At 34.6% G+C, this 20,897-nt stretch overlaps 4 protein-coding genes across 7 annotated transcripts; 3 read left to right on the top strand and 1 right to left on the bottom strand.

Moving 5' to 3' along the window:
• The first annotated feature begins 48 nt into the window (after positions 1 to 48).
• On the top strand, positions 49 to 1,667 carry LOC105949295 (uncharacterized). The gene is made up of 3 exons (XM_012972582.2): positions 49 to 134; positions 645 to 795; positions 1,252 to 1,667. The coding sequence occupies exons 2-3, from the start codon at positions 673 to 675 to the stop codon at positions 1,309 to 1,311; spliced, it is 183 nt and encodes a 60-aa protein (XP_012828036.1). The 5' UTR covers positions 49 to 134; positions 645 to 672; the 3' UTR covers positions 1,312 to 1,667.
• A 2,715-nt stretch (positions 1,668 to 4,382) lies between these two features.
• On the top strand, positions 4,383 to 9,642 carry LOC105949268 (microtubule-associated protein 70-1). The gene is made up of 11 exons (XM_088824285.1): positions 4,383 to 5,020; positions 6,022 to 6,107; positions 6,381 to 6,446; positions 6,634 to 6,804; positions 6,923 to 7,093; positions 7,196 to 7,351; positions 7,447 to 7,593; positions 7,824 to 7,895; positions 7,974 to 8,471; positions 8,568 to 8,755; positions 9,328 to 9,642. Exons 1-11 carry the CDS (start codon positions 4,834 to 4,836, stop codon positions 9,344 to 9,346), a joined length of 1,761 nt encoding a protein of 586 aa, XP_088680411.1. The 5' UTR covers positions 4,383 to 4,833; the 3' UTR covers positions 9,347 to 9,642.
• A 1,421-nt stretch (positions 9,643 to 11,063) lies between these two features.
• On the top strand, positions 11,064 to 18,116 carry LOC105949360 (DNA gyrase subunit B, chloroplastic/mitochondrial). Its single transcript, XM_012972659.2, has 21 exons — positions 11,064 to 11,484; positions 12,322 to 12,466; positions 12,563 to 12,643; positions 12,733 to 12,846; positions 13,262 to 13,318; positions 13,859 to 13,960; positions 14,183 to 14,333; positions 14,462 to 14,538; positions 14,621 to 14,731; positions 14,870 to 14,940; positions 15,335 to 15,476; positions 15,568 to 15,666; positions 15,749 to 15,877; positions 15,978 to 16,092; positions 16,482 to 16,549; positions 16,642 to 16,755; positions 16,840 to 16,956; positions 17,100 to 17,153; positions 17,253 to 17,358; positions 17,455 to 17,585; positions 17,720 to 18,116. Exons 1-21 carry the CDS (start codon positions 11,318 to 11,320, stop codon positions 17,786 to 17,788), a joined length of 2,220 nt encoding a protein of 739 aa, XP_012828113.2. The 5' UTR covers positions 11,064 to 11,317; the 3' UTR covers positions 17,789 to 18,116.
• A 456-nt stretch (positions 18,117 to 18,572) lies between these two features.
• On the bottom strand, positions 18,573 to 20,382 carry LOC105949358 (Ribosomal L18p/L5e family protein). 4 transcript variants are annotated; one of them, XM_012972657.2, is made up of 2 exons: positions 20,231 to 20,382; positions 18,573 to 19,082 (listed from the first exon to the last, which is right to left on the bottom strand). In XM_012972657.2, the coding sequence occupies exon 2, from the start codon at positions 19,072 to 19,074 to the stop codon at positions 18,721 to 18,723; it is 354 nt and encodes a 117-aa protein (XP_012828111.1). In that variant the 5' UTR covers positions 19,075 to 19,082; positions 20,231 to 20,382; the 3' UTR covers positions 18,573 to 18,720. The 4 variants fall into 4 exon arrangements, with proteins under 4 accessions (XP_012828111.1, XP_012828112.1, XP_088680436.1 ...); XM_012972658.2 differs by having other exon boundaries at positions 18,573 to 19,077; positions 20,231 to 20,378; XM_088824310.1 differs by having other exon boundaries at positions 20,243 to 20,347.
• Between the last annotated feature and the right edge of the window lie 515 nt (positions 20,383 to 20,897).

Below are 20,897 nucleotides of genomic sequence, written 5' to 3'. Positions count from 1 at the left end.
AATTTGAAGTGAGCCCAATAAAAGGCCCATATATAATCCTAATCTTTTGGAAGCAAAATACAAAAAAAAAAATTAATAAAAAAGGAAAAGGAAAAAGAGAACCCCTGCCTCACCGCCGGCGTCGTCCGCTTCAGGTAATTCTCTGAAATTCATTTCTCCGATCGGGATTCCACCGCAACCACCGTCGATTCCGCATAACCAATAGATGTAATTCTCTCTATCAGACGATTGTTAACAGTCGGCGAGGTCGAATATTAGGACGGTGGTTTTAGGGCGGCGCGTGTCGCTACTGACCGCCGATTACATTCAACGAAAATCAACTAGTTACATCATGCTTCATTTTTTTTTTCTAGATGCTTAATCAATTCTTCAATTCTGCGTGGAAAAAAAATCGTCTCCGAATTTAGTTAGGGTTTAACTAATTGATGAATGTGACTGTGATCTTACCCGTAATTATGAATGTTTTTGTTTTCATTTTCCAATTAATAGTGCAGAATTGTTGATCAGTTCTTGTAGCAAGTTCAGTGTAAATTGATACTCAAGTTCAATGAAATCGTAATATTTATCTGCATCCTCGATGTATAATTTGATATGCGCCGAGTCCTTAAAACTTCACCAACATTTATTGATCTGTTTGTTCACAGGATATGAGTTTCCATTTGTAAAGAGAAAATGCCGCACAAAACTCGACCGATGGCTGCACTTCTGGTTTTCACTGGGTTGAATGCTGTTTTGGTCTCAACAATTACTCCCGTTTATGATTTCGTGTGCTTCCTTCCGTATTGGGAAAGAAGGGTATGATTCTCAAATCTCGCTTTTGCCATTGCAATAGAATAATCAATTCGAGAATGGAAACGAGTCAAATTAACTTTCTTGATGGCGGAAATTCTGCATAGCTTTACTGGCGTCTTGTTTATTCATTCGGTTGCGTATTTGACACAGTATATGATGATGCACGTGGAATTTTTCTGTAGAATTTTCTGTTAAATATGCGGGGATTTTTCTGATTGGCTGAAAACTAAAGTTTGATTAGTGTTTAACTGTGTTTCGTGCTCTACTCCACATGTTCTTTTATGTAGACATAGTAAAGAAAATGACTTTAATTGCATTGCTGTATCTTTCTATGGCAATGTGCAGTGTCATTAGTAAATTATAAAAAAGCATCTACTGTGCCATTTTGTTACCATATAGTTCGCATTGTTTTCTTTCTATTTTTACCTATTTTAACTTGCTGGTATTGGATTTACACAGAGAGAACGTCTGCGCAAAGAACGTGAAGCTGCCTCTACCAAAGATTTCGCATCGTCGTAAAATCACAAAATCAGGGTTTGTCATACTTTTCGATTTTGTTCGAATTTTTTTACCGTTAGCTTATGTGTACACATAGATGCGAAAAGTATATGTTATAATTAGCAAAAGCTCTCTGGATAATTTGACAACTGTTTTTGAAAGAAATCTGGCGACTTGTCAATGCACTGTAATGGATGATGTAATTCGAAGAAGCTAAGGCCTCGTTTGGTTGGTAAATATTGGACCTTATAAAATGTTTGGTTAGCCCATGAACTTAAAAAATGTGCTCTAATCTTGATTCTCCCAGCCTTGGCAACCAAACGAGGCCTAAATAAATAATTTCCGGGAAATGTTTTGAGTGACTTTCGGATACTTCATTTGGTATTATTACCATTGATATCGTGTATGGTAGGGTTTCTCCACTCTTGAGTAACCTGCTGCGATCGCTTTTCGAATGTCGATGTTTGTGTATTCTATTATTCGATACTGGTTGTTAGCTAGAGCTATCGATTACTAATTTGCACTTTTTTGGATTATTTTTATTTTGTAGTCGATATCAAAAATTTGTCATTATAAGTTAGGGCTTGTGAATTATCTGCGTCGTTATTCAATTGTCTCCTCTAAGTTGAGTCACTGTCATAAAAGGTCCCCATTGAAATTTGCCAGAGTTTTTGTGGGTTGAAAATGATATTCCTATTGAGTAGAGGGGTGTGTGATGTGGATTGCATAATATGCAATAAAGTGAACCATGGGCCTTTGTGTTTTTTCTTGTAGTTTTTATGAAATACAGTATTAATCAATGATGAAAGCTGTTGCAAACTGTATAATATTTCTGCTCAATTCCTTTTTTTTTTTAATTATTATTATTATTATTCTATTATGCTGAATTTTATTGAAATTTGCAACTTTTTTAATTTGCTATTTTTTGGCGGTAATTTGTTCTTGTGAAATGAGTAACACGTTTTTTTAATTTTGGGGATTTTCGAAATTGTAATTAATAAATTAAAATAGTCATATTTGAGAAGGTTTGTTTTAAATATTTTTATTAGTTCGGTTTGAGAATTAAGAGAGTTCGTACCTAGTTTCTACGGATGGCTACTTGATTAGATGTTTAGGGTCCGAATTCTGCTCCCTTCACGCAAGTTACAGTACCAAATATCAAACAAAGTTTTATTATTTAATTTATAATGGCTAATTTTTCCAACCAAATAAGGTCTCTAGGTATTTTATTGGGGACGAAGGAGCAACGAAAATTAGATTATTGTCAAAATTTAATATTTTAATTACACTTTAATTAGATTTTTGTTTTTACAGTGGACCCCACTTTGGAAGAGGCATTAGTGTTTGCAATTAAAGCTTCACCTGAAGTGTTTTCGTGTCTCACTAATCATACAAATTTAGCAGTCTAATCGCCCCCCTCTCCTTCATTAATTAATCCCTTACCTTAATTAATAAAACGTTGTTCTGGGTCCCACCACATACCAAAATACTTAACTATAATTATACTGCTCAATTTGTCATCTTCAACAAACATGAAAATTATTATTATTATTATTATTATTATTATTATTATTATTATTATTAAGGCAACATTAGTTTTTTTAAATAACTAATAATATAGAAAAGAAATCATCGAAAGAAATAGATATTTCGAAACAAATAGAATTATAATAAATAAATATAAATATATATACGTGTGTGTGCATAATGTTTGATGGTGGGGTATTAATTTAGGAGTGCGTGTGGGAGAGGATAAGTAGAGAAATAGGGGATTCGAATTAGGAATTACGCTTTTGTCTTTCCGAGGCCACATCGCATGTGCTCTCCTTACGCTTTCTCTCCCATGTGCGCTTGTCCCTTTTCTTCTTTTCTCTCTCCTCTCTCTCTCTCTCTCTCTCTCTCTCTCTCTATAAATAATACCCTGTGGCGCCCACCCACTCTACTTACCATGTTGCTCTCCTCAACATCATCATCATTATCATCCTCTCTCTTAATTACCAATCACATGCACTTTAAGTACGAGGATTAGCTTTTCGTCTTTGATTAGTGCTTAACAATTGTGATTGATTTATCTTTCTTGTGATGGATTCCCACTTAGTGATGTTTCTTTATCTAATTACCCCCATAATCATTTGTTTTATGTTGACATTTTTGTGGTCAATTGTCTACTTCAAAAGAAATTTAATTTATTTTTTAAATAAAGTAGATGTGACGAGAAAATAAAATAAAATAAATTTAATTTAGTTGGTTCTTATTTCTTAAAAAAAAACATCTAATTTGGTGTATAATTTTTTATATATTTTTTAAAGAAGGAACTCGCAATCAACTATATAGGTTCACTGAGTAAACCTATACTATTTTATTATTTTTCTTATTTTTTTCTGATTAGATTTCAAGGTTTCGGTAATTAATGACTCTTTAAATTAGACGATTTTTAGCAGTACACAATTTTGGTGCACAATAAACTTCATTTATTCTTAGGGGAAAAGAGTTTGATTAGGTAAAGATTCAAATTAAATTTAATAAATTTGCAAGTTTGTTAATTGGATTGTAGGATTAATTTCTTTTTATGTAATTATTTGGCACTTATTATGTAAAGCAAAAGTGTCATTATGCTTTATTATTATTATTATTATTATTATTATTATTATTATTATTATTATTATTATTATTATTATTATTATTATTATTATTATTATTATTATTATTATTATTATTATTATTATTATTATTATTATTATTATTATTATTATTATTATTATTATTATTATTATTATTATTATTATTTAATTTTAGTTTATAGTTGTTGTAATATTGCAACGGTAAAATTGAAGTTAACTTTTGAAAATGGACCACATTAGTTGTGGAATGCGACCGTTCCTAAATGAATGTTGCCGTTTGGATGTCACATTATCACTTTGTCATAACAGATATATTGACTTATAAGTTTACTTTTTGTAAAAGGTAAAGCTAAATAAAGTTGATTTGGCAAAAAAACAATAATAAAGTAAAAAAAAATATAGTTTAATTGATGTTTGGCATGTTTTATAACAAAAATTATTTTCATAAATTTCAAATTACATTGACACTTCTCAAATCAAATTCAACGGACACAACAAACGCTATAGAAGCCTAGAAAATATCAACGGCCGACCTGGAAGCAGGCGCATGATATCGTCTGCGCTGCGACACAGACAATACAAACCCCTCTTAATTAATCATTTTTTAGCCTTTCATTAAAACCCCGCCTAATGTGTTTATATATAAACCCCCATTGTTATAATCTCCTACACTTTCTCTCTCTACACCAAAATTCACAACACACTCACAGTGCCTGCTCTCTCTCTCTCTCTCTCTAGATACATTAATTAATTGGAAACATATATGTAAGATATATATATTCACGATTGTTTTGTACGTTTGTACCGATATAGATACACAAGCCGAAGCAATTATTTTGTAGCGCAATCTCCGATTTTTCGGGAGTTTTTGATTGATTCAATAATAATTGAGATTTGAATCTGTGTTTGTTGCGGGATTTGAATGGGGAGCTATTACAATGGAGAAGCGGAGCCGCAGAAGCTGACGTCATCGGCTTCGTTCAAGGCTCGGAAGAAACCTGCCGCGGCCGTATCCCGGAACGGCTCCGATGTCGATGACTTCATGACTCTGTTGCATGGCTCTGACCCGGTGCGCGTCGAGCTCACTCGCCTCGAGAACGAAGTCCGAGGTTTGTATGTGTTTGGTTACATTTTTTTTCTGAAGGTCATCGTGTTTTGTATGTGTTGTGTTCGTGGAGTTTAATTTTGAAAAAAAAAATCCAGGGGAATACTATTTTCAGTTTTAAATATTCTAATTCGGAAATCTTCTAGGCTTCCATATTGGGATTTTGAGTAATACTTCTGTATTTTCAAGCAATTTCTGCTCGTGTTGACCTAAAATAATTGTCCTCTGCTCCTTCTAAACTGTTGTTTAATTTTTTTTTTTTTGAAGTTACATTTGAATGCTGACCAGCTGCCTGATTTATTCATATAAAGAAATCTAATTTGATAATTTGAAATTCAAAATTTAAAAGGTCCCCATAGATACAGGACAAGTTTAATTTGTAAGATGGATGTGGGATCGACTATTGATTTCCTCTCTCTCTCTCTCTCTCTCTCTCTCTCTCTCTCTCTCTCTCTCTCTCTCTCTGCTTCAGCATGTTGATACATGATATGCTAATGGCCTCAAAAGCTAGATTTTTCTTGAATAATGATTGTGACTGTTGCTAGCACACCTCATAAAAGAAGTAAAATAAAAGGGGGCAGCATGTGGTTGTGTGGGCTGTAGATTGTGACTGCTAATGAGTGCAAGTAGAGCCAATTGTTGAGGCCCCATTACATGAGATTTATCAGAGTGCATCATTTCCCATTTTAATGATTCTGCATTTCATTTTTTTCAAGTCTCCTAGAGCACGATGCGACATATAATATTTGAGTTACTATGGTTAGAAGACTTGAGTTACTATGGTGTCTAACGTACACGACGACAAGTAACTCATTTGAAGTTTATTTTCTGTGTCTTACTTGTCCATATGCATTTCCTGGAGCCTAAAGAAGGAAAGCACCTTTTGATTATAATTATAATCAACGAAAAGCCTCGTTTTATTTTGGATTTTGTGTACTCTTTGGTAAAATAAACATATTTGAGTGTGTTTCGGATTCGTATTGAATGTCATTGCAAAATGTGCAGAGAAAGATAGAGAACTTGGAGAGGCACATGCTGAAATCAAGGCATTAAAGTTCTCAGAACGCCTTAAAGAGAAGGCAGTTGAAGAGGTAAAGTAAAATAATACATTACTTTAATTATGGTACGAACAAATGCTGGAAAAATCATTGGATAAATTATTAGATAAAGGCCATTTAATGAGACATTAATCTTAGCATAATGTATTCACAGTGTTCATATGCTGTGGACAAATTTTGTGAAAGTTAGTTGGCGAGTTTGTAAATGGCTGCTTTATTAGACATTAATCTGAATAAGTACACTGTACCAATTACTGAAAGCGGATTTCCTTTATCTGACTGCTCCTTATATTATGCTCATGTTAGCTTACTGATGAGCTGAAGAAAGTAGATGACAAGTTAAAAGCGACGGAATCTCAACTTGAAGTCAAGGTATGTTCTGATTTTCTTAATTTGCAAGATTTGATTTATTTTTATTTTTATTTTTCTTTTCTTTTTTTCCTAGTTTCCTGCTCATATTATCCATTGTATGTTTGAAGAAGAGAAGAAAATGAGAAGTCCGAAAATTTAAATATTTATTATTTTGAATCTAAGGTTACACTATCTCTTGGAATTTCAGAAACTAGATATTAAGAAAATAAATGAGGAGAAAAAAGCTGCAATGGCTGCACAATTTGCTGCAGAAGCAACACTTCGAAGAGTGCATGCTGCACAGAAAGATGATGAGATGCCTCCAATCGAGGCAATCATCGCACCTTTAGAGGCCGAATTAAAGCTGACAAGAATGGAGGTGCTCAACTTTACCGCATTGAATCTCTTCAGCAATCATTATCCTAAACCTAAGTTCATAGAGACTTTTTTAACTGTCCCGAGATTTGAGTGATAAAAGTTTTTATTGCATTTGTTAGGTAGCGAAGCTACAGGAAGATAACAGAGCACTTGACCGACTCACTAAATCTAAAGAGGCTGCTCTCTTGGAAGCAGAGCGTACAGTTCAGATAGCTCTAGCAAAAGCATCCTTGGTTGATGACTTGCAGAATAAAAACCAAGAGCTGGGAAAACAGATTGAGATATGCCAGGTTTGACTGCATTACATGTATATATGAAATAAAGTAATGTAATTGTCAAGTACCGATCTAGATGTGTAGATTTTTGATAGAACACTTGTGAATTAATGTCAGGAAGAGAATAGAATATTGGACAAAATGCATAGACAAAAGGTTTCTGAGGTTGAAAAGCTTACACAAACTGTTCGTGAGCTTGAGGAGGCTGTTTTGGCTGGGGGTGCTGCAGCTAATGCTGTTCGTGATTATCAGAGAAAAGTGCAAGAAATCAATGTAAAAGGACTAAAAACACCCTGGTCTTCAATTTTTCTTTTTTTTGATAAACTGTGTATTCCTTGAGGGGTTGCTAATTGCAAGAGTTTGAGCAGGAAGAAAAAAGAGTTTTAGACCGTGAACTAGCTCGTGCCAAGGTATCAGCAAATCGTGTAGCTGTTGTTGTTGCAAATGATTGGAAAGATGCAAATGATAAAGTCATGCCGGTAAAGCAATGGCTTGAAGAAAGAAAATTCTATCAGGTTCTTAATTTCCCAATTGTAAATATATGGCACTTAATACAATTTTAAGGATTATGGTAAATAATAGGATTTCGAAACAATTTACTGGATGCTGAACAAATTATTTCATGTTATTTCCTAGCTAATTTCTTAAGTTCAGTATCTAGGACAGAAGGTAATAAATTTCACACTTCACAGTAGTCTAGTATCACATATTATCTAATTTAGGTTTAAATTTTGGGTCAACACAGGGAGAAATGCAACAGCTGAAAGATAAGCTGGCGATTGCAGATCGTGCTGCTAAGGCAGAAGCACAGCTGAAGGTGAGAATGCATAAGATTCTTGTTCTTTCTTCTTCTATTGATATAAATATGATATTGATTCTCTTCATATAATATCAGGAAAAGTACCAGTTGCGTTTTAAAGTTTTGGAGGAAAGACTTAAAGGGTGTCCAAATAGTTTAAATCGTTCTTCATCACAAGGAAGAAGTATGACCAATGGGAATTCTCGTAGACAGTCACACGGAGGATCAGAAAACTTGTCTAGGCCATCCTTAAACGGACTTCTATCCAGAAAAGTAAACTTATCGGGGTCGCCCCGAATTACTAGTGCTGGTTCATTGTTCAACCAGACAAAGAATTTCTCCAGTTCATTTGATAGTGATGGTACAAATGAGAAAGAAAGTGCAGCCATCTATGACAAAGAGACCCCAAATAATGGAGTAATAAATCCATGCGAGAACGGGCATGCTGGTATTATAAAGGAAAAGTCAAAAGGTGAAACCGAAGACTCTGTTTCTGGAGTGCTGTATGATATGCTGCAGAAAGAGGTTATAATACTACAAAAAGCTTGCCATGAGAAAAATCAGAGCCTGAAGGATAAAGATGACGCAATTGAGGTCTCGTGATGCATCCGTTGTTATTTTCATACCCCCCCCCCCCCCCCTCTCTCTCTCTCTCTCATATGTCTGTCGTCTGACATGGAAATTATTCAGATGTTGGCGAAAAAAGTTGAAATGTTGAACAAAGCAATGGAAGTCGAGGCAAAGAAAATGCGGAGAGAAGTAGCTACCATGGAAAAGGAAATTGTTGCCATGCGCAATGGTAACGAGCAAGATCAAAGGAACCGGCGTTCTAGTGCTACCAGAGGATCCGTCATTGCTTCTCATACACATTCCATTAGGTAAATCTCAAAACCAATACTATATAATTGTAGTCGTATCCATAAACAAGTGTTAATCACTTAATTGTCTAGAGTTACTACATATACCAAAACATGGAAATATTTAGGTGCTGAGATTGGTTAATTGATGATGCCTTAAGGATAATTCAATTTTCCAGAGTTCATATTATCGAGTCTTTCTTTGTTTGCATCTTCTAATAAACTAGGGCCCAATACTCGGAACAAGAATGTGAAATTCAATCATGCATCTCTATCAACGGAAACTCAAGATATATTGTCTTAGTAATCAGTATTTGGAAGTCGAAACTCTGCATATTTTCAACATTGAGTCGTATTGGAGCCAATTTAGATTTTTTTATTTATTTTATTTTTTGCTGCGGCAAGATGTACAAATTTATTGGTATCATAACCGAAAGTGAATAAGCACTACCGTATATGGTGACTGTGACTGGTTAAGTGATTAGTTTTGATACCATATATTGGTTCGACTGTTTAGTGATGGGGGCCATGGCCCCCCCATTGCTTCCAAAATAATTACTATTTTAAGTGACGAGTTTTGCTCAATTTTACAGGAACGGGAGGTACCCTTAAGGATGGATTATCGTGCAATAATGAGGATACGTTTGTCCAGCCAAGTGTAGTTTTGCAAGCATAGAACTGAACTTGTAAAGAAATATATATCTATATATATATATATATAGTAATCATTTTTGTATATCTTGTTTAAGCATATTCATAAAGTCAAAATGATCTATATATAAAATTTGTGAGTTTGCATCTGATTTTTAGGAAGGTGAGAAGGTTGTATGTATCTCCGATTGTGAGCTACTTTGCAAGATTAAATTGTAAATGGTGTTATTATAAATTGAAGGTATCTTGAAATGTTATATTTGTCGCATTTCGGCTCGAGTTCGATTATGTACACTCCCGTTTATTTCATGCAGATTCTACAAGATATATATACGTCCATTTCAAATAGACTTATTTAATGGTTTCACGTTGAACTCTCGAGTAACTTTTTATGGGCTAGAATTCTCCGAAAAGCTCGAATTCGTAATTAAGGCTTGTGAATCGGTTTGTGAGTTCGTAAATGCTTGAACAAGTTTAATTCTCTGTTGAAATTTGAAAATGTTATTGTTAATATTATATGAAATGCTATTTGCGGTCACAAAATTGCTATTCGCGATTTATAACAAAATCCCCCAAAACTTTTAAAAATATCTAAAAACCCCCCAAAACTGCAAATAGCAAAAAAAAAAAAAATCGAAAATTCGAAATCAAGCTTGAAGAAGGGTTGGGCTTCGATTTTTTGATGTAATTTCGACTCTTTTATGTGTAATATGCATTGGGTAGATCGATTACGGAACCAATTTCATGTTAAAAAGCCCTACAAATCGATTTGTAGGGCTTTTTTTTTCGCAAAAAAATGGTCGAACGCCCAAGATGGGCGCCCAAGGCGTGTGCGAACGCCCCGGGCGTTCGTATACGCTTTGGGCGCCCATCTTGGGCGTTCGAACATTTAAAAAAAAAAAAAAAAATTTTTTTTTGCACTGGACGCCCAACTCGGGCGCCCAAATACAGCTTGCACGCCCAACTTGGGCGTGCACTGCATGAATGGGCGCCCAAGTTGAGCTTTTACGCGTTTTGGGGGGGTTTTTGGATTTTATTGAGAAGTTTTGGGGTTTTAGTGAAATAAAGTATTTTTTTGGGGGTTTTGTTATAAAACGCAAATAGCAATTTTCAAACCGCAAAAAACAATTCCATAATATTATATATTACTTATATATTTATTTATTTTTTAAAGTTAAATAATTGAACAAATTAAGCGAGCTCAGAGTCGAGAGTTCTCAACTTGAGTCATGACGTGGCTCATTTTTAATTGTTCATGAACTTATGAATCCGCTCGAGATTTTTTTTGGCAAATGACGCCCGTCCCTTAAGGTATGACTAAATTACAAAAAATCCTCTCTTTTTGGATAATCATAGTCACCCCTCATTTGAAATATTTTTACATTATATAATTCGGTTATTTACCGAACTAAATCGTAGATTCAGTTCGGTAAACAATATGAAATGTTGGCGTACCAAAAATTCGGTTCGGTTTTACCGATTTAACATCCCTAAATTTACTTCACGAGGGGGGTATTTTCGTCATTAAGAGGGTGACTGTAATTACTCAAATATGAGGGGATTTTCGTAATTTGACAATACATCAGTGGGTGCCCTTAATTTCCCCCTTTTTTGTGTTAATAAAAATTTAAGAATGGAAAAGAACAATTTAGGAAAATGATTTTCCTTCGTTGAAAATGAAGGGGTGTTTTGGTACTTTACACAGAAGGGTAATAATTTACTATTTAGGGTTTAAAAAGCAGAGAAATTACACCGTGATCCCTTTCCCCCCAACCAAGCCTGTGACTGTGAGGCCTGAGGTTTTATCTTTAAACCTCAAAATCAAAACCCCCCATTTTTCTCTTCTCTCTTCCCATACAACACGACAACAACTATTTTCTAGAGAGAGAAAACCATATATACACACACACACACGTATATATGTATGTCTGAATGGCCCTTCTTGTAAAGCCAAATAGCTCCGTCAAACGAATGGCGTCTCGTTTTTTCATTTACTCGTCTTCTTCCGTACACTCTTTTCACACTCATAGCCAATGTAATCCAACTCCCTCCTCTCCCTTCTCTCTCGCGCGGCCCTCCTTCATACTTCTTAGCAGCAGGTGATTCTTTTTTCTTTTTTTTTTTTTGTTCCCTGTGTTGTGTATTCTGGTTTGGGGGTGTGTTTACTTTCATTCGGCTTTCGTTTTTATTGGGTTTGTCTTGGTAAAGAAGAATTGTATTTAGATATGGGTCTGCTCTATTTTCTTATTAATTCAATTATTTGTTTTTATGGATTTGTGCATGAGTTCAGGATTTAGGGGGAGCAATTTGATTGGTGGGCTTCTGTTAGGATGTGGTGAAAGTTGGGATAAGGGTTTTAATTTTTGTTTGCTTAGTGGCATAGAATGTATGTTTGGCAAAAGATAAAGTTAGAAATCCTCGTTTTCATTTTATCGTTTGATCGGTTTGACTGTATGTAAATTATATAATTCGGAAAGTATAGGAGGTGGGCTCCCGTATTGTTACTTCTTTTCTTCACTTATGTGCCAAAGATAGCGGTTTCTTACAATCTCTATGTATAGAAAGAGATAAAGTATGAGTGTCGTTACATTTACGCAACTTTGTTATACATTCATATTGGTCTTGCTAGCTACTTTGATAGTCGTATTATATGCCGCATTTATAGTAGTTTAACAAGGGATAGTAGTGTTCTGTTTTCTTGATACCGGTTTCTGTTTTGGTCTCAGTAAACAAGAGTCGGGCACTGTATCTTAACTTAGTTTAACAAAAGTGGGTTACTTTTGAATTTTTTGTTTTGGACAAATGTTCAGCTATTTTCACATTTTTATTACTGGTTGGTCCGTGTTGATGCTACAAGGCAAAATTTACACTGGGGACAATGTTTTCTTTCTTCCTTGGTTTTGGTAAAGATTTGCTTACGTTCTTCTTTGTTTCAGAGCGAGTGATAGGTTGAAAAAGGTTTCGAGCAAGCATGTACCATGGAATGCTGTTGTTCCCAGAGCATTTATGTCCTCAAGCATCAGCACCGAGGCTGTTCGTGAAAATAAAGTCTCGAAAGAATATGGGTCGGAGCAGATTCAGGTGAAATGCTTACCTGCCTTACTTAAGGAACATCTGATAAATCTGAATTTTCTTACATCCTAGTAATGGTTTTAAATTTATCTTCCCATCTTTTAGGTATTAGAAGGGTTAGATCCTGTAAGGAAACGTCCCGGCATGTACATTGGAAGCACCGGGTCCCGTGGTCTGCATCATTTGGTATTTACTTACCTACTTCTCGTTGTGCTTTATTTGGCCATTTTTGTAAGTGAGAGAACTTAATCATCTGTTGATTTGCTTCTTTTAAGGTTTATGAAATCTTGGATAACGCCATTGACGAGGCACAAGCTGGTTTTGCTTCAAAAATTGATGTCATTTTACTTGAGGACAATTCAGTGTGCATCACCGATAATGGTCGTGGGGTACGTGTTCTCCCTCACAACTTTATTATACGGATTAGTGAGAAAATGGCTTAGTTTCCACTTTCCGACAAATTAACTAATCTTATTAGAAAATCCTTGTGTGAGCACATAATCAGCAATATCTTGTAAAGATTGAAGTACTCGTTTGATATGCCTCTGAAGCTGTTGATCTTCACTTATTCGGTCATTCCTCATTTTGAAATATCACTGCCATTATATTTGACTGATCCCTCGATCACTTAGCTATCATGTACACGCGCTTGATTTAAATGGGCTGTTATCATTTCTGTAACATCTTTTTTGATATCTTTCGTTTTGAGCAATTGAGTTTTGCAGAATAATCATTGGTTTTCCTGAGTGGTTTCATAATTATTAAAAACGTCGTCCATAATGAATTTCTTTCTGCTTATTACAGATCCCAACCGACATGCATCCGGCAACAAAAAAGTCTGCATTGGAGACTGTCTTAACGGTACTTCCTCGATTTCATAGTATCAATTGTGAATTGTGTAGTGTATTGCTCAAGGTTTAACTATTGACCCTGTACAGAAGTTAAGGCTGATGTTTGCAAAGACCATGGGAAACATAGGAATAGTAATTCAGACAGAGAAGGATCGAATTACATTTACTTTTTGCCTGTTAGAGTAATTTTGTCATACTCAAGGCAGTGTCTTTGATTTCACACCTGAAAATATTTAAGAACGTAGTCATTGGATAGTCCTTTTCTTCTAAATTTAGAGTTAGATGTTCGTAATAGTAAGCTAGAATACCTAGTAGCAGCCTTTCCCCTCTATTACTCGACGAGTTGATTCTCATCACCTGACTTAAAACTTTTTCTTTCGTTGACGAAAAAATGAATTCCGTCTTGGAAATATTTGTAGCATTCCGTATTTCTCTTGGATTGACTAAATTTGATGTATTGGAAAAATAAGATTTGTAATGTTAGATTATGGAATTGTCCCTCTTAGCGGAAGATTGGAGATAATTTATTCTCAAAAGCGTGTCATTGCAGGTTTTGCATGCAGGTGGCAAGTTCGGCGGTTCAAGTAGTGGTTACACTGTATCAGGTGGACTGCATGGTGTCGGTTTATCAGTCGTTAATGCACTTTCAGAGGTGCCACTTCTTGTTCATTACATCTCTTAACTCTTTATTCTCTTTTCTGTTCATTCAATCTAATGTAAGAACATGGTTGTGCTTTCCCACTTGGATCCTCTATATTTATAAAATTCAATAAATTTCAAGATTTAAACATACCGTCATACGTAAGTTCGGCACGGAAACAACATTATTTTATGAAACCTCTCCTAATTTTTTCATTATTGTCCATTATTATAGTCTCTCGAAGTTACAGTGTGGCGAAACGGAAAGGAGTATAAGCAGAAATATTCCCGTGGGAAGCCTGTGACAAAGTTAGTCTCTCGTGAGCTTCGAGCTGATTTGAAGGACTACCAAGGGACTCGTATACATTTTTGGCCAGACACAGAAGGTCAATATATATATTTTTTTTTCATAAATTTCCTTTTGTCGTGTTGAAAATTGCTGATTAATTCCGTGAATCCATTGAATGGGGATCCTTGCAAGATCTGTGTTTGACTATCATTTTTCTTTGTTCAGTATTTACATCAGAAATTGAGTTCGACTACAACACGATATCCGGAAGAATCAGGGAGCTTGCTTTTCTCAATGCTGAGGTAGATCATTAGCTTTTGTTTGTTATTGTTCTGGATTTGTGGACATCTGTTAATTAGGTATTACAATTTATTTTATTTTCAGGTTACAATTACGCTCGAGAAGGAGAACACAGACCCGGAGAAGAGACTGTATACCGAGTACAATTATGCTGGTGGATTAACTGAATACGTGAAGTGGCTTAATGCCGATAAGGTGTGCTCATAGTTTCGTAGCTGATTAATGCCACCGAGAAACCAAGTTCACTAGAGTTTCTCAATCATTGTTGTTTCTTTTGTCTGAAAATCATAAAGCTGTTAGTTTACTGTTGCAATGTGTTCTTTTCTGTTCCAGAATTCTCTTCACGATGTTGTGGGATTTAAAAAAGAAGCAGATGGAGTCTCGATTGACTTGGCACTTCAATGGTAAGTGATTTGGATTTTCTATTTTCTATCTCTCGTTCCTTTCTGTTTCTGTTTGTAAGTTGTAGAGATGTTCTGCAACTCACATGTATCGCTATAACATAAACGGTAAGTGATTTGAACATCGTTCACACGTGACTGACATGAGGATCTAAGTCGGATTGCCCGCCAGATGTGATTTTGAGGTCTAAAAGAAAAAAAAAAGTATATTTCAGATTGCAAATTCAAATTGGATAGAAATAGTTTCGATTTCTAAGTGAAGAAATTGCTATAGTTCGGTTCTTCACCAAAACAGTATAATGCGAAAAAATGTATGTGTTACCTTTGTCTTTCTAAAAGAGAGTTAATTTTTTCGGAAATAAAGAGAGTTAATTTAGCTTAATTGATCGTTCTGCAGGTGTTCAGATTCATATTCAGATACATTATTGGGATACGCAAACAGCATTAGGACAGTTGACGGTGGCACACACATTGATGGTGTGAAAGCCTCGTTAACAAGAACTCTAAACAGCCTAGCCAAGAAGTCTAAAGTTATTAAGGTATCCTGTATCGGAACTCGATCTTCTCTTCTAACTTTTTTCTGTCAATCAATCAATTATCTTCTCTAAACAGCTGTTTCCGATTTAACAGGAGAAGGATATTAGTTTAAGTGGCGAGCATGTAAGAGAGGGACTCACTTGTGTAATCTCCGTCAAAGTTCCAAACCCGGAATTTGAAGGACAGACAAAGGTATATACCCTTACGATACTGGTTTCTGTACTCAAGTTTAAAAAAAATTGTCGACGTAATATTTTGTCTTTGACTTTGAAAGACGAGATTGGGGAACCCAGAAGTACGGAAGGTTGTTGATCAAACGATTCAAGAATATCTTACCGAGTATCTGGAATTGCACCCAGATGTTCTTGATTCAATTCTTTCAAAATCCCTCAATGCCCTCAAGGTATATTCTGCTTCTCTAAATATTTTCAATTTTCGTTTGTCTGTTTTAGGAAATGCTTCATATAATTCCCATATGCTTCGTTTTTTTTGTTTTTTCTTAGGCTGCTTTAGCGGCAAAGAGGGCAAGGGAATTGGTGAGACAAAAGAGTGTATTGAGATCTTCAGCCCTTCCTGGAAAGCTTGCTGATTGTTCAGCTACTAATCCTGAAGTAGCTGGTATGATATATATATATATATATATATATATATATATATATATATATATATATATATATATATATATATATATATATATATATATATATATATATATATATATATATATATTTGTAATTTTTTTTTCGTATAAACTACACAAGAAATCTTGATGAATCAGAATGCAGAAAAAAACTATATTTACATTTTAAAATACTTATCTCACTTATTATATAACAACCAGAAGTGCATTAGTATTATTACAGTCAGCAAACGGGAGTAGAGTCCTTACATATATCCTCGGTTCAGATTGAAGATTATTTTTTCCAGTCATTCATATCTGCATTGTTTTATTCTTTTACATAGACATTTATAGTTACGAGTGTCGTTTATTTTCCAAATTATTTCAGAGATATTCATAGTCGAGGGAGATTCAGCTGGCGGGAGTGCTAAGCAAGGTCGTGATCGGCGGTTTCAGGTGATAATTTAGGTAACATTGCGTGTATTATTTTTTTTTTATATCCACCTATTTTGTTAATGGGTAAAATATCGAACATTGATATCATGCAGGCTGTGCTTCCTTTAAGGGGTAAAATATTGAACATCGAGAGAAGGGATGAAGCTGCCATGTACAAAAACGAAGAGATTCAAAATCTTATTCTCGGTTTGGGACTCGGAGTGAAGGTGTTGATCTTTCAAATAATTATTTTTTAATTATTTTATTTTTTAATTTTATTTATTGAATTTTTAATTATTTTTTATTTTCAGGGTGAGGATTTTCAAAAGGATGCTCTTCGTTATCACAAAATTATAATATTAACCGATGCTGATGTGGACGGTGCTCACATAAGGACATTGCTACTAACCTTCTTCTTTAGATATCAGGTATGCAATGAGAATGTATATATATATATATATATATATATATATATATATATATATATATATATATATATATATATATATATATATATATTATGGGTCGTGTCGGCAAATTTAATTTATACGGAATTGAAATTGTTCTGCAGAGAGCTTTGTTCGATGAAGGTTGTATCTATGTCGGTGTTCCACCTTTGTACAAGGTATATATATATATATATATCTTCAAGATAATTTTCCGAAAATTCTACTTTGATAAATTCTTGTTATATTTTTTTATTTGTCTTTTATTCATTTTTCAGGTTGAGAGGGGGAAGCAAGCACACTACTGTTACGATGAAGCAGAACTTAAAAAACTTCAGAGATCCTTCCCTGCAAACGCATCGTACACCATTCAGAGGTTTAAAGGTGAGTTTTGAATATTTATTTCCATAAATTCTTTATCTGATTTATTTTTTAATATAATATAAATAATTGATCTGATTGTTGTGTTAAAAAATGCAGGTTTGGGAGAAATGATGCCTTTACAGCTTTGGGAAACAACCTTAAATCCAGAAACTCGACTTCTGAAGCAATTAAAAGTAGAAGATGTGGGAGAAACGAATGTTGTTTTCTCGTCTCTCATGGGAGCACGAGTAAGTGGATTGTAAATTCCAATTTAATCTTTACATCGTTTATTCAAGAAAAGCTTGGTTCAATTTTGAGGGTTGTGTTATAAAATTGTTGGAGCCTGCCAAAAAAATAAAAAAATATCTGCTCGTTTTCTCAGGTTGATACAAGGAAGGAACTCATTCAGAAATCTGCAAATGCCGTAAAGATTGATTTACTCGATATATAAATCAGTTATTGGAGTTTTTTGTACGAGAAGCGGAAAAAGAAAAAAACGGTTGATGATGGAAAAAAGCTCGTTAGTTCGTATATCTTGGGGAAAATGCCATAGATGGAGCCTATTCTTGCACGCTCGATTTATTTTGCTTAGGTGTTGTCTATCACTGTCGTATTTGGTATGATATATTTAAGTTGTAGGTAGTAGAGGCCAATGGATTTTTAATTGGTTCCGTAGGATTATAAACATATATTAGTTAGATTTTAGAATGCAGTGGTGTCGATCGAAAACTGTAATCTTAACTTTATCCAACCATCTAATATTCGTGTGTTTTTAGTCATCCTTCCAATTCTTTTTCGTTACACTTTACTTGATAAAAACACGTTCAGAAAATGTTCGACACTTTGATGTGTGTTTTTTATATTACAATGACCTTGGAGTTGAGCAAAAAGAAAACGAACTGGTTAGAATCGTGTCAAGTAACAAACTGCAGGTGTTGGTATTTTAACTATGATTGTAGATAATCTTTTGTGAACTTCTCAACTTTATTCGTATTCGCATTCTTGCTTTCTAGCTTTGAATGTCTTGATTCTGTAGGATACGTAAACAGTAAAAAGCTCGAACATGATCCAAATAAGCCGAAAAACAAACTGAAAAATGAACATATTCGGTTGTCTTAAAAACCCGATACATTTGGTTCACATTTTAGTGGAAAAGAGCATCTACTAGAGGGTAGACTTGTGAAGAAACTTCAATACACGCAAAAGTAATACGATGCAAGAAATAGCATACGGCATAGACGAAAGCGCTAATTATTATAAAAACATCAACACTGACGGTCAGTTCTATTTAAGAATATTCCCAAACGAAACAAAATTCGCCAAAACAAACAACAGATCAGCCCTCGATACTGTCTTAAAAAATAGAACTGCAAAGCAAAAGCTCTATATCAATTTCACTCCTACCGCAGACAACGAATCAATTACCGCTTTAACCTTGCCATGGTATTTCTGATCTTTCTTCAAGAATACCGAAACAGCAGGTATATTTTGGTGCAGAAGTCTTTCGCCGAGTATTTTTCCGATTTTAGCAGCAGCAGCTACATCTCTAGTGTTTTCTTTAGCCTTTTCCATACTCAATCTCAGTGCCTTCTCTTGTGTGCTGGCTGAAGAAGCCACCGTGGCAGTTGGTGTGTGGACAACTTGTGCGTTGACAAACTTGTTCGTAAAGTGCATTCTCAGGACATAAGGTTTGAGAAACTTTGTCACTCTGTCTAGCCTTACTGGAGGAATAACCATTTTCTGTCCTGAAAAAACCAAAAAAATTAGAGAACAAATTAATCAAGTACGTGGTAGTTTTACATGTGTCGAGACTCGAGACAATAATTTCAATGGAACATTGTAAAAATGCGAGTATTACTTTTACTTGAAGAAATGATACAAGTACAATCGGACAAGTTCTACTTCGATCTTGGCCTATTATTCTCGATGAGAATGTTGAATTAAAATCCTTCTGCTACTTCCTTAGCTCGTTTTTTGGGTGAATTAACATCGTTCATTTTAAAAAAAATGAACGAACAGAGCATATCTGTGGTGGCTACTTCCTTTGCTACTTATATCATCCCTCGTCTTAAACCATCTTTTGGAGCAAGACAGAGAGATAGTTCGAAGCAAGTAAAAGACGACTCAGAAAAAAACAATTCGAAACAACATAACATCACATGATTGGAGCGTTCTGCAAACCGGAAGAACATCAGATACATTCGATAAGAATCTCAAATATTTCGAACACTCTCTTATATCACAATTCATAGATACGATGTTAACTTCCAATAAAATTTCCATCGGAAACATTCACCAAAGCCGAAGTAGGCTTACTTAAAATCCCATAGGCATCTTCTTATTGCACTCATCTTCAGAATACATTAAATCTCGAATAGAGGCTACTTACAGCTTGAAAAATCGAACGAACATAATCGCGAACACACAGATTGAATTCCATGAGAAAATGCTTAAACAAGTTACCGAGGACGAAATTTCTCGGGATTATTATAGTTTGATGATTAACATACAAACTCCATCACCACACTAAAAATGTTAGCAGATATGCATAAATATTTCAACACAAAATTAAGGAAAAATTCTTCCGCCATTCTCTCTTGTTCAAACTATCCACCAAAGAAACATAACATATCACACAAATGTTAACATAGAAAACCTAATATTATTCAATTGAATAATCTGCCAAATTTTATCAATTTCAGTGAGGAAAAAGGAAAAAAAAAAATCGAAAAAGAAAGAAGAAAGAAACCCTATCTTCATTTATAAGCAATTATAACAAAAGGACCGGACTTCATTACCGATCGAAAAGTTGATATTTCAAAACCTCATTCACCTAACGTACCAATTCAGTAAACTAAGAGAAGAAATACATTGAAAATTTCAGGTCGCGTACCGATGCCGAAACTGCGGCGGAGATCAGCGGCGGAGAACTGGGTAGGAGAGCGGCGGCGTGATAACAGGGCGGAGCAAAGATGGAGTGGAGATGAAAAGAGACTGAATTCAGTTCTACTCAAACTCGTGTTTTCCTGATATCAAAACTCGCGTTTTAGGGCCTTTGATTTTTATAGGGTAAATTACGAAAAAACCCCTGAACTTAGGCTAAATAACAAAAATACCCCACCTATATGTAATAACCAAAATCCCACTCTGATTAACTGTTGATCGAGTTTTTTAACAGAAAATTTGTACAGTACCTTCTTTTAAAAAAGTGAGGAATAAAAGAAAATATCTGAATTGTGTAAAGTCTATTAATTCGAATAAAAAAAATCCGTGAAAAATCACACTGTATGGAGTTGGTGTGAGATGGAAATAACCTCATGGAGTTTTTGATAATTACAAATACGTGGAGGTGTTTTTTGTTATTTAGCCTAAGTTTAGGGGTTCTCGTAATTTACCCATATTTATATGATTAGTTTAGTGTAACTCATTACATTTTGGCACACATAAATCTTTTTCTAAGAAATAAAAATAATAAAATTATATGTTTATATATACTCTCTCATTCCCATTTTAATTGTCGTTTTAGGTTAATTCACATATATTAAAAAAAATGTGCATTA

This window comes from Erythranthe guttata, chromosome 10 (genome assembly GCF_056151865.1).
Source record: "Erythranthe guttata isolate IM_541 chromosome 10, IM_541, whole genome shotgun sequence".
Classification (NCBI taxonomy): Eukaryota; Viridiplantae; Streptophyta; class Magnoliopsida; order Lamiales; family Phrymaceae; genus Erythranthe; species Erythranthe guttata.
The sequence above is the reverse complement of the archived record's forward strand: the minus strand, read 5'-3'. Positions and strand labels throughout refer to the sequence as shown.

Bases quoted from the DNA above. Each gene is read 5' to 3' on its own strand.
- LOC105949295 (XM_012972582.2), top strand. From the start codon at position 673: ATGCCGCACAAAACTCGACCGATGGCTGCACTTCTGGTTTTCACTGGG. The intron at 796-1,251 runs GTATGATTCTCA...GGATTTACACAG, and splicing joins TTCCGTATTGGGAAAGAAGG to AGAGAACGTCTGCGCAAAGA.
- LOC105949268 (XM_088824285.1), top strand. From the start codon at position 4,834: ATGGGGAGCTATTACAATGGAGAAGCGGAGCCGCAGAAGCTGACGTCA. The intron at 7,352-7,446 runs GTAAAAGGACTA...GAGTTTGAGCAG, and splicing joins GAAAAGTGCAAGAAATCAAT to GAAGAAAAAAGAGTTTTAGA. The intron at 8,472-8,567 runs GTCTCGTGATGC...GAAATTATTCAG, and splicing joins ATAAAGATGACGCAATTGAG to ATGTTGGCGAAAAAAGTTGA.
- LOC105949360 (XM_012972659.2), top strand. From the start codon at position 11,318: ATGGCCCTTCTTGTAAAGCCAAATAGCTCCGTCAAACGAATGGCGTCT. The intron at 14,334-14,461 runs GTCAATATATAT...TTCTTTGTTCAG, and splicing joins TTTTTGGCCAGACACAGAAG to TATTTACATCAGAAATTGAG. The intron at 15,477-15,567 runs GTATCCTGTATC...CCGATTTAACAG, and splicing joins AGAAGTCTAAAGTTATTAAG to GAGAAGGATATTAGTTTAAG.
- LOC105949358 (XM_012972657.2), bottom strand. From the start codon at position 19,074: ATGGTTATTCCTCCAGTAAGGCTAGACAGAGTGACAAAGTTTCTCAAA.